This window comes from Patiria miniata, unplaced genomic scaffold (genome assembly GCF_015706575.1).
Source record: "Patiria miniata isolate m_02_andy unplaced genomic scaffold, ASM1570657v1 HiC_scaffold_17, whole genome shotgun sequence".
NCBI lineage: Eukaryota > Metazoa > Echinodermata > Asteroidea > Valvatida > Asterinidae > Patiria > Patiria miniata.
The window spans coordinates 12,355,235-12,367,651 of record NW_024037055.1 but is presented as its reverse complement, the minus strand read 5'-3'; the positions used below and the strand labels follow the sequence as shown (position 1 = coordinate 12,367,651).

At 42.3% G+C, this 12,417-nt stretch overlaps 1 protein-coding gene across 1 annotated transcript; it reads left to right on the top strand.

Annotated features, from left to right (window-relative positions):
* The first annotated feature begins 557 nt into the window (after positions 1-557).
* LOC119724037 (UDP-glucuronosyltransferase 2B31-like) lies at positions 558-12,326 on the top strand. The gene is made up of 6 exons (XM_038194959.1): positions 558-952; positions 1,248-1,460; positions 1,849-2,167; positions 7,853-8,084; positions 8,916-9,135; positions 12,016-12,326. Exons 1-6 carry the CDS (start codon positions 558-560, stop codon positions 12,302-12,304), a joined length of 1,668 nt encoding a protein of 555 aa, XP_038050887.1. The 3' UTR covers positions 12,305-12,326.
* Positions 12,327-12,417: the final 91 nt, after the last annotated feature.

Below are 12,417 nucleotides of genomic sequence, written 5' to 3'. Positions count from 1 at the left end.
TTTTCGGAGGCCAAGCGTCCGGAGAAGAAACCTGCCTACATTTCAAAATCTGTTGCTGATGACCCGCCCTCCCCCGCAAATTCCTGGATCCGCCCCTGACATTGTACCCTGTGGAACAAAAGATTGTATACATCTCCACAGAGCAATTTCTACAGATGAATTGTCTCCACAAGGTTATCACGAAAAAGATATGTGTTATTTGCTCAAAATTTAGGAATTTCCAAGGTGTGTTGATGTGTTGCAAATCGAAGTATTTTTTGTAAGGGATATTAAGTCAGAATTTCAGCCCAGGAAATTAATTATGGTTAAAATAGGAGCATTTTTAAAGTATACTTTCAAACTCGAAAACTTTAGTACACGAGAACGAAGAAATGACTCCACAAGGATACAAATTATCTGTGTGTTCACGAATTGCTCATGCAGATAATCTGCTATATGGTGATCGACTGCGTAGCGAAGCGGGCGACTCCTCCCGCCAGGTGAGCGGCCGAGGCCAAGGCTCGTATATATAAATCCATTCCTACTTTCTTCCAGGCTACTGCATGAGGGTCCGTACGATGTCTCCAAAAACTGTTACCATTCTCCTACTGATAACATCTTGCATGTTGATGCCACCCGTCTACAGCACCATTGGGAAGGATCAGATCCCAGATCCCAAGACGTACAAGTTTCTGTACTTCGTCTCCATGGCGGGTGGCAGTCATTATTCATCGCTGTCCATGTCTGCTAAGGAGCTTGTGAGACAGGGTCACAAGGTGGTCTCGCTGTTCAGCAGCTCCAACCCACGACAGATGCAAATGGCCGACGCCGAAATCTTCACCACGGTGGTATACAACTCGACCATCACGCCGCATCAACGGGCCGACGTCATGGCCAATCTAGGCAAGTTGTTCACCACGGGCGTCCTGAGGACCTTCTGGGGTCCGGTTATCGCAGTCGTCAGGGGCGACTTCCTCGATGCAAGGGCGGATCCAGAACACAATTTTGGAGGGGGCCAAAAAAAATTTGGTCCCCTAAAAAAGTGGGTCACAAAAATTTTTTGGATTCTAGATGCTCTGTGGTGCGATCTGAGGCAATTTCTGACCACTTTAACCAATGTTTTTTTTTGAGGAAAAGATGGTGGTGTACTCATTGCCTGCCTTTATTGCGATGTCACAAAAAAAAAAAAAAAATTGGTTTCGTTTTTTTTTGGGGGGGGGGGGGGGGCCATGGCCCCCTTTGGCCCCCCCCCCCTGGATCCGCCCTTGCCTCGATGACCTTGGCACCGCAGACATGTGGCTACGCGAGTGCGACGATCTGTTGGGAGACGCAGCAACCATGAAGAGGCTCCGAGAAGAGAAATTCGACATGTTGGTTGCTGATGACCACATCCCGTGTATTCCGCTCCTGGCACAGGCTCTAAACATTCCCTTCATCTACAATTGCGTTGTTCACGCAGTTCCTTCAAAGCATGGAGAGTGGTACGTATGTATTTCATATGGTAAATTGGGGCTGACACACGCAGGATCGACACATATTTACCATGTAAAAGTGCATATTACCTATAATGCATGACAATTTGTATTACCGCACTTGTAAGAGTGGAGGGAATACAGCATTGCCCCGGTGTTTCTGGCAGTGGCTGCAATATGCGCTGCAGCACCTTGTAAACCCTTATAAGGTGCTACATAATGGGTCTCATATTTCTCATAAACTTTATTTACCTTTCTTTAATAATAGACATATCTCCAGCACCTTGAGTACCTAATAGTTGGTAGAAACGTGCGCTATATAAGACTCCAATATTATTATTACTATTATTATTAAAATGTATGTACCAAACAAAAAGTCTGTCTTTTCATTTTCAAGGGCAGGGTTACCTATCGACGCATCCTACATCCCAGAGCGTGTGCTTGGACTCACGGACAAAATGACATTCTTCCAGCGAGTCCAAAACGTCCTGGCGCACACGTACTACATATACTGGTGGTATCTGACTATAGACTTCAAAGGATTCGATCAGCTGAAAATCAAGTATAACATTCGACCCGAGATCAGCACCTATGAATCTAACAAGCAAGCGTCGCTGTATATGTTCCATGGGAGCTTCGCTTTAGAGTTTCCTCGCCCCATGCAGCCAAACACTATTTACGTTCTCTTCACAGCTGGTTCGACTCCTCTTAAAAAGGTAAAGTTCAACGACTTATACTGAAGGGGTATCAAAAAAATATCTAAACTTTTCCAGAAAGCTGTGTCAGTTATTTGAAATCTTCCTCAGTCAAGACAGTGATATATCTTCTTCCTGTGGTGTTGTGATGATGACGACAAACTGCATTGCGTCTTGACGTTTGCCAAATGTCACGTTGCATGTACCTCCTCGACTTGTTATTGTTCCATCACCGATGGCACAGCGACACGATACGCATACCATGACACGTAGGTCAGTAATTACAATGATACAGCGCCCCCACACTGTGGGCTTGGATGTCATGACCTCTGCCCCGTTTACAATTCAGGTCATGACATCCGGGGTATTGTGTTCTATCGCACATTCACGCCATATGATCCGGCTTTCGATGCCGTAAAAAAATCTTCAAATTGTCACAAAATGTAACATTGCAGAACACGATTCTTGTGAGAATACACTGTTACTTTGCTCAACGATATTCAGAAGAGATTATCGGCACTAGAAACGAGGATTGCCCCGATGTGGTCGAAAAGACGCCACACGACAAGCCCGATTGCGCCTGTGATAATCAGGCAGACACATTGAGTAACATTGAGTAACGAAAGCAGTCTTATTTGTGGTGATGACTCTACATGAGAAAGGTCCGGTCTGTCTAGTAGAAACTCCCCTTGATGAGTTGACGATGTTCAGGTGATCTTTTATATTACTCGGTGTAAGCCCGATGTGACTAACTGAACTGTGGCCCATCAATCTTGAAGAGTGTCCCATTTGAGTTTATTCATCATTGCTGAGATGCTTGACTCCCTGCTGTAGTCTTGCATAACAAATCTAGCTGCTCTGTGTTGAATGCTTTCTTATTACTTTTTATCCGACGCATGATGTGGATCCCGGGCCAAATGGCGGAACAATATTCTAGCCTTGGTCTGACTAGTGCATGATGAGGATCCCAAATGGCGGAACAATATTCTAGCCTTGGTCTGACTAGTGTCTGATACGCAATGTACTTGGCGGTACTGTTGCAGTGGTGGATGTTTCTCTTGAGAAGTCCGAGCATACGATTGGCTTTTAAGATGATCTGATCAATGTGAGTGGACCACATCATTACTGAGTTCAATCCCCAGGTAGGGATGATGTTTAACCTCTTGTAGTTTGGTTTTACCCATCTGATAACTGGAGTCGACTGAGTTCTTCTTGTGGGTGATCCTCACGGTGTGACATTTGGAGGCATTGAATGACATGTGCCAGTCTTTTTCCCATTTTTCAAGTGTGTTGATGTTCTGTTGAAGAATGCAAGGGTCTGCTGCAGATTTTATTTCCCAGTACATGATACAGTCATCTGCAAAGGGTCTCACCTATGCGATTTGAGGTTCTGTGGTATATCATTAATGTATACTAAAAACAGGAGAAGACCCAGCACTGTCCCCTGTGGACCCCCAGAATTGACCTTAGACTTGTTTGAAGAAGTGCCCTCCAAAACAACTTGTTGGTGACGTTGAGTGAGAAATGAGTCAATCCATTTCAGAGCATTGTTCCTGATGCAGATGTTGTGGAGCTTCCTTAAAAGACGTTGGTGAGGCACCGAATTAAACGCTTTTTTACAATTACAATTAAGTCAGCTTGACTCTTATTGTTAGGAATTCCAGCCAAGACGTGGGTCAAGGCATCTAACTGGGTGTCACAGGAGCGACCTCTGCGAAAACCATGTTGGGCATCTGTCAGTACTTGATGCTTGTCGAGATGAATCATTATGTGATGATATAAAATATGTTCTAGTATCATACATGGAATAGACGTCAACGACACAGGTCTGTAATTACCAGGATTTTTCCTATCACGTACTTTCTTGTAAAGTGGCATGACGTTCGCTTCAAGCCAAGCTTATTTAGGTAAACATCCAGTATCCAGTGATTTTTGGAAGATCTTAGAATAAACTGGTGCAAAAGCAGAGGCGCACTCTTTCAAAATTCTAGGAGGTATGGCATCAGGTCCTGGTGCTTTGCTTGGTTTCAGATCTTTCAGTAATTTCTCAACCCCAATTGGATGTGTATGAATTTCTGGCATGTCGGGTAAGTCCAAGTCTGGTAATGTAGGGAAACTGTCAAGGTTTTCGTTCGTGAAAAAAACTGAACTGAACTGAACTGAACTGTTCATTCAGCACATTAGCCTTGTCAATCGGAGAGATCACAGTGGCACCAGATGAATCAGTCAATGTAGAAATTCCAACATCTGCTGCCTTTGGGCTTTGATGACATTCCCGAATGGTTTTGTGTTGTTGCTCGGAAGACTTCAGCCGATGACATCATGGATGTATGAACAAAAGGCAGCGGGTTTTTGGAACAAAAGGTTGAGCAACATGCCCTCCAATTATCGCGAAATGTGTGCAGTACTTATGGCACTTCATTCGTTTCTCCCCACAGTTAAGGGGAAGTCAGTCGAAATTGTTTCCGACAACGGTGGCCTACTAGAACCGACGGGGGCGGGGTTTCAGTGCAAAATCCTTCCGACCCACAGCAGCTACAGTTGCAATTGACACAGGCTGTGATCTTGATGTAGCCAGGAAAATTGGAAGCTGGGAATGCCCGGCAGTTTTGTACTACCACCGTATGTTCACTCCAACACCCCAAAAACTTTCTTAATATCTTGTTTGGCCATAAGTGAAATATGAGCATACTGCAGAAGTGTAGCATACATGTAGTTGTACTTGGTGGTTTGTTAACATATCACAGACACTTGGCTTACTGTTTACTTGGCTTTACTGCCAGTATTTGGAATTGACATGCTAATGTTTACCAGATTTCTTGGTGTTCTGGATAAACATTGTCTCTCCTGTTATGGCATTTTATTAAATATATTTCAAATGTTATTAACGAATGTTTGTGAGTGCGATGGTAAGAATAATTTCATGAGGTGACAGATTGAATGTTTTATATAACTGACATACATATCCTAGTCATTTGATTGGTGGAACTCACATCACATGACATTCGTTATTGCTCCCATTCACGCCGCGGCTCAAAAAGTACTATCCGCCCATGGGGAATGGGAAATACTATTCAACAGTTAGGATTATAACACCTCACCTACAGATTCTGTGTCTTGATTGGCCGAGAGCGAGTCACATGTTACTTTCTATTTTTGCTATCTTTCTGTGCACGGCCAAAGTACTATGCGCATAGCAACCAAAGTACTATACCATTAGCAACCAAAGTACTATTTCCACGGAGCGGTATTTGTGTGCAAATGCATGCTGGTGTGCGCGTTGCGCGTTGTGCGTAGCACGTATTATTCCAAAGAGAGCGTGCCGCAGCCTTGGGTTCAAACATTTCGTGAAGGGTTAGTTTTTAAGAGAGAAATACATTTTTCACCAATTTTGTATTGAAATTGAAATTTATTTCAACTGTGTTCAGACTTAAATAATGTAAAATATTAAAATCAAGCAGAATCTGTGGGTGAAGTGTTATAAAACAAATATTGAATGCTTTATCTCGTGGTGAAGTAAAACTAGCCTCCCTCGGTGATCCATGGACCATTCTATTTTCCCTCGGCTTCTCCTCGGGAAAATAGAATGGTCCATGGATCACCTCGGGAGGCTAGTTTTACTACACCACTCGAAGCATTCAATATTTGTATATCATGCCGCAGTATTTGTGTGCAAATGCATGCTGGTGTGCGCGTTCTGCGTTGCGCGTATTGTTCCAAAGAGCCAGCGCTACAGCGTTGGGTTCAAACATTTTCATGAAGGGGTGGTTTGGACTAGAGAAATGGATTTTCCTCCAGTTTCGTAATGAAAAAGAGTTCAAATGTATCAAATGACAAGGATCTATATGTCAGTTATATAAAACAAATATTGAGTGGCTTTAAATTGTGAAATGGGAGGAATATTATCACTCGGTAAAATCTGGACTTTTCCAGTTCACTCGGCTTTTTCCAGTTCACTCCTCCCATCCCACGCTGAGCCACTCAATATTTGTATACTATTCCACGAGGCGAAGCCGAGTGGAATAGAACATTCAATCTGTCACCGAATGAAATTATTCTTTCCATCGCACGAACGTAAAACATTCGTTATTTGTTTTATACAACACTTGAATAAATTCTCGTCATTTGATTGGTAAATTATAAACTACAATTTATTTTGATTTTACAGATGTTGAACTACCCCTTCACGAAAATGTTTGAACCCAACGCTGTAGCGCTGGCTCTTTGGAACAATACGCGCTACGCTGAACGTGCACACCAGCATGCATTTTGCACGCAAATACCGCGTCATGGAACAAGCGCAAAGTGAAACGGTATAACGCATGGGTATAACGCATGGTCGCACCGTGCATTATACCGAATAATAATATGTCACGTGATCTACAATTCACCAATCAGATGACGGGGATTTATTCAGGTGTTGTATAATCTGTATTGTTCAGTGTTTTGCAGTTCCATGTATATGCTTATATATGCTTAAAATGTGCTATCACAATGGCTCGATATGCGATAGCTATAGCGCGCGGCGCACGGTCAAGACATGGACTGTCGCATCGTTTCATCACGCCCAAGGGCGCATCCAGAACACAATTTTTTGGGGGGGCCAAACAAAAAGTGGGTCAAAAAAAATTACGGCGTGGGGTTCGGGGATTCTAGATGCTCTGTGGTGCGATCTGAGGCAATTTCTGACCACTTTAACCAATGTTTTTTTGAGGAAAAGATGGTGTTGTACTCATTGCCTGCCTTTATTGCGATGTCATATATATATAAAAAAAAAAATGGTTTCGGGTTTTTTTTGGGGGGGGATGGCCCCCTTTGCCCCCCCCCCCCCCCTGGAGCCACCCTTGATCACGCCGACGTGCTGCCGTTTTGTCTTAGTACCATATTTTTCATAAATTATTTTTTCCATTGTACTTCAATGTATTTTCTTTAGCCAATGGATATCCTTACGGTTTCTGTTTCACCTGTTCAGTAGACAATGTAGTTACTTTTTAAATAAAACTGTGTCAATCACATTTTAGTGACTGCTAGATAGTTGTAAACAAAAGATATACCAGCCGAAAATCGTCGGCTCATCACTTCCTTCATGTTGTTGTATGTGTCATCTCATTTCTTTAAGTGTTGCCACTTTTGGAGCATGACACCAGTGGAAATTCTATAGAAATGTATAAGGCATAATCCATTAATCGAAAGCCATGGAAATTGATCAATCAAAAAGTCTCTTTCATCAGTTAGAGGCCTATTATTCCCGGAACATTCCCGTTAGAAACCAATAAATTGTGGGTATTTTGGCTCCATATTATAATTGTACGCGATATCCGTGATGTTAATGGAAAAAACCCAAACAACCTGATTTGTTTTTTGTAATGTGTGAATCTTATTTTTCTATAGGAAGTTATCACATGATCTTTTTATGGAAATTGAGCAATCGATTATTCCTAGCATTCAATAGATAGACGTATGATGGGTTAGTGTCTCTTTTTTTCTTCTCCCCATTGATATCACGGATAAATCGCGTATAAATACAATAAGGAGATTGAATCTCCTTATTGTATTTATACGCGATTTATCCGTGATATCAATGGGGAGAAGAAAAAAAGCCAAAGCAAACTGTGCGAATCATTTTTTTGCAACCTGTTAAAATCCCATAGTACAGCGGGAAACACTCCCTTTTCATCTCTCTCGTTCTTTTTCTCCTTACATCAGATTGCAGATGATGTGGTAGAATACCTGAACACAGCTCCCAATGGAGTGGTTTTATTTTCGCTGGGTAGTCACGTTGGAAGCATGGAGCGAGAAAAGGCCCAAGTCCTTGCCGACGGCTTCGCCTTGCTACAACACCGAGTGTTGTGGCAGACCTCAGCTGCTTTACCTGCAGGAATTAAGCTAGCAGACAACACAAAAGTCGTCCAATGGCTGCCTATGGCCCAAGTCATGGGTAGGTCTTTCTACACTTGATGTATTTTTTAAGCTTGCATCTAGCGACCAGTGGCGTAAATCTGTGCCGGCGAGTTGCGGTAGGGGGCGCTGTTCACGATGCAGAGGTACATCTTATATGTATACTTAACTTGAGCGCTTACGCGCCTTAATGGTATAGTCCATCATTTGTAATCTGTGCCTTTTGTTCGTTTGAAGCAGCAAACGTGCTCAAAATCTAAAGAAGGGTGCTGAACAACTAACCTGATGAAGTTTCAGTGCAGCTTCAGCTGTATATTCCGAGAAAAACAACATTCCGGGATCTGGATTTCAAATCAAAAGTAGCTGAATCATGTTTTGAATTGGGCCTGAATTCAGCGTCCGAGACACGTTCTCACTGCGCCGATTGCAGCTGAGCGATAACAGTTTAGTCCCCTTACTATCTTTTAACCCGGCAAGTATGTTTTTCAACAATAATTACGCGAGTTACTTTTTGGATAGCTGCAAATGATGGACTGTAGCTTTAACCTACATCCAAACGGCGCATCTAAAGCTTTAAAAAAATCACCACAGTGCCATTGATCTGCATTTTTTTCTCATCAGGAAAAAGTGGAGGGGGGATGGGAATAATCCAATAGCACATCCTCCCCGTTCAAAAAGTGTGTGTGTGGGGGGGGGGGGGGGGGGGGGGGCTATGCCCCCATCCTTTCTGGGATTTACGCTCCTGGTCCCTAGTAGCTTTGCTTCCACCCACGCCACCATCACCTTTGCAGCCCCGGCCCACCCCTGGTTTGTTCGAAAACAGCAAGGGGAGCGCAATTAAAGGTTCTTATTGTTAAACATTTTAATCCAGAGCACGTTAATGTCAAAGTGTTTGTGAGTCACGGTGGCGGCTTCAGTATGTACGAGGCGTTGTGGGCCGGACTGCCCATGGTAGGCCTACCGCTCTTCGAAGATCAGATGGACAATTTGGACCGGCTAGAAGACCGTGGGGTCGGGTTGGCGCTAGACATCACCACCTTGACACCGGAGATATTGAGCCAGACCATCCACAAAGTCGTGGCAGAACCAAAGTGAGATCGATTTTTGTGTTCATATCAAATTCAGAGGAAAATCTCGTCTGATAATTTGTCGTGATTGGGTATAAGCAGAGAGAAATAAGAGAAATACACTTTTTAGGATGAAAAAAAGCCCTCGATCTTGACTGAAAAGCAAAGCCCTGTTCAATAGGCTCACATTGCTCCACCAGCCATCCATGACTGACATAATTGCAAAGAAATACATTAAAAACAAATAGCGCGCGGCGTAGGTGTTCACCAATGACCCTCTAGTAGGCCTACAGTACACTTAAAAATTGCCTGGGCTAATCTTTAAATCCGATTCTGGGTACCCGAAAAATATTTAGGGTTAAATCAATAAAAAATAATCCATTTGTAATTTAATTCAGCATTTTTCAAAGTTGAAAGGCTGGGTTAAAATGAACTTAGTTCAAATTCTGGGTAACAGAATCCTGGTAATCTTTTATCATTGAAATGATCGTGAGTAACTCAATTTTTTGTTAAAGATATAGTCCATTTGTAATTTGTGCATTTTGTTCGTTTGAAGCAACAAAAGTGTTCAAAATTTAATGAAGGATACTGAACAACTAACCTGATAAAGTTTCAGCTCAGCGTCAGCTGTTTATTCCGAGAAAAACAGCATTCTATGATATCAATTTCAAATCAAAAGTTGCTGAATTATGTTTTGAATTGGGCCTGAATGCAGCGTCCGAGACACGTTCTCACTGAAGCCGGTTGCAGCTATACGCGATGTCGCGCACTGATCGACGAATTATAGCGATAGAATAAAAAGACTAGATCGGCAGCGCGTGCATACGCGCCATAGAGTGTGCACAAATTTTCCCGTTCCCGCACGGACGCTCTACTCGCAGTAGTGCGTGGGGGAAAACGTGCGTTACGCGCACCTACATTCCCGTAGGTTTGTGCACAAACTTGTATTTTTATGTCCGTAAAAGTAACATTTTTTTTACCAGAAGTTATTATATATCCAACAAAATCTAATATGCATTTTCAAGCTGGGTAGTCACCTCGAAGTTTGCTCCATTTCCCCCTCGTAGTTACTGTTCGTTTAAAAATGGGGGTGCGCGTTGCTAAAAATCTCCAAATAAGATCAGCTTATCTGATAAAATGTGTATAGCTCTATGATAAAGACATTGTTTTAAACAATGAAAAGGGAAAAAAGGAGAATGTAAAAACTGCTTTAAATTACCGTTGAATTAGTTAAGAAAATTGTGAAATGTTGCAATGGATGATTTTAGAGATTTGTGTTACAATTATTATTCTTTTTGGGATGAGAACAATTTACTTGGATTGCATTTTATATGTGTGACTTTTAATGACAATAATATTGCCTCTGAAAACCGTTTTAAGAATGAAATGAAATTACGCTCCCGCAATGTTCCGGACCTCTGAATAACCTAATGAACTCTTCAAGTTTATTTACATTGTGCTCTACTTTTAGTACCCATTTTGTTCAACATTGTGAGATTCTTGCGCCTTCTTGAAAATTTTCAGATGCTGGATACGTCACAAGAGGTCCAGAGCAAAATAACACAAATTTATTTGTTCTATTCTTTTTAATGTTAGTAAAGGGCTGGGGGAGGGGGCGTGGTCCTCGGCCCCCAGTATCCAACAGTACAAAACTGCATCTGATATACAGTATATGTCATACCTTGAGGAGGGACCATAGAGAAAAAAAATATTCTAGGTGTTGTCCCTTAAAAGTTGCCGTGAACAACTGCGGGAATATTTTGTTTGTTGATGAAGAAAAAGGCAGATTTCAGTGATAGCGTGATGATTAGAGGTTCTCGCGTTCACAGCCAAAATACAAACTTCTGACATATCCGAGCAATTACATTTTATGCGACTCCGCGCACCAGCCAATCAGAGCCGGCCTTTACAAGTTGTGACGTCATTTAGAGCAGAAATTCGTCCAGAGCTGCTGATTGGTCAGAATACTGCCATGTTTTTGTCATACAATACCGGGTTATGTATTGTTGATGTACCCTAACGTGGCGCGGCCCCTAACGTGGCGCACTTTGATTTTTTGCATGTAGCACCTAGCTAGAGCAAAAGTTTTAACTGAAATTTCACAGAAAGTGAAATTTCATCAAATTCTTAACACTCCCGTTCATAAATCGCGAGTTTATCTACCTGTTACAAAGTTAAAAGAAACATTCATTTTGGCGTGATTTTCCCATTTTATTTTGAAGTGCAAAGTGAACCCTTTGAAAATGCCCCGAAAAATAAGAAACACAATTTCTGACAAATTTCTGGTTGGAATATTTATGTAGAGATAATAATGGTTTATCAGAATCTATCAACTTTACAGGAATTCTTAAATGTCAATTTGGAATTTTCCGAGATTTATTTAAGGTCGCCACGTTAGGGAACACTCCGCTAATTTGTGCCCAATTTCCAGACGCCACCGTTTTTTAATCTTGGATTAAATTTCGTGAAACCGAAATTGTTCACAGAGGTTAGAAAGCAAGCATTAACAAGGTAAAAGTGCTAGAATTTTACTGCATGAATTTGAGGTATGTCAACAAAGAGGTTTGGCAACACTACACGAGGAAAGTCGGGTGAACGTCGAAGTGCGCCACGTTAGGGAACACCACTATACCGAATACACGATCATGAAAACGTGCCCTCTGAATAATACAAATCTGGAGATCCAGATGCGGTGTAGTTTTGCACAATTTACACGCACATCATAGCCGTGCAAAATAAATATCCCATAGACTCTTAGCAAAAAAGTGCCAAGATGTACCATGGGTCGCTCTTTAGATATTTCCCCGAATTCAACGCAAATTATTTCTAATAAACCCATATCTCGATAAAGGACGTCTTTAAAAGCGTTTTCGTAATCTTTTTGCGTATTCTTTTTACTGACAGATTCTGTGCCAATGCACGGCGTGTATCTCTGATCATGCGAGACTTGCAGACCATGTCACCCCCAATCAAGACGGCAGCTCATTGGATCCTTCATGTCACCAAGTTCAGCGGTGACCACCTGCGCCCGGCCGTCCTGGATCTGAATTACATGCAGAGGAATCTTCTAGACGTCTACGTCTTCATCATGGCCGTACTGGCTTTGATCCTAGGAGTAAACCTCTCCGTGTGTTACTGCTGCTGTAGGTGCATGTGTGGCAAGACTGGGAAAAGCCATCCAAAAACAGAATAAAACATCCAAGTGGGAATAAAACTATGCTGCCAATTACGAGTTTTTGTGGAGGGAGTCTTCCTCAGGCAGCATCTCTTGCAGTGCTCGCACCAGGTTTTGATGTCCTGTGCCAT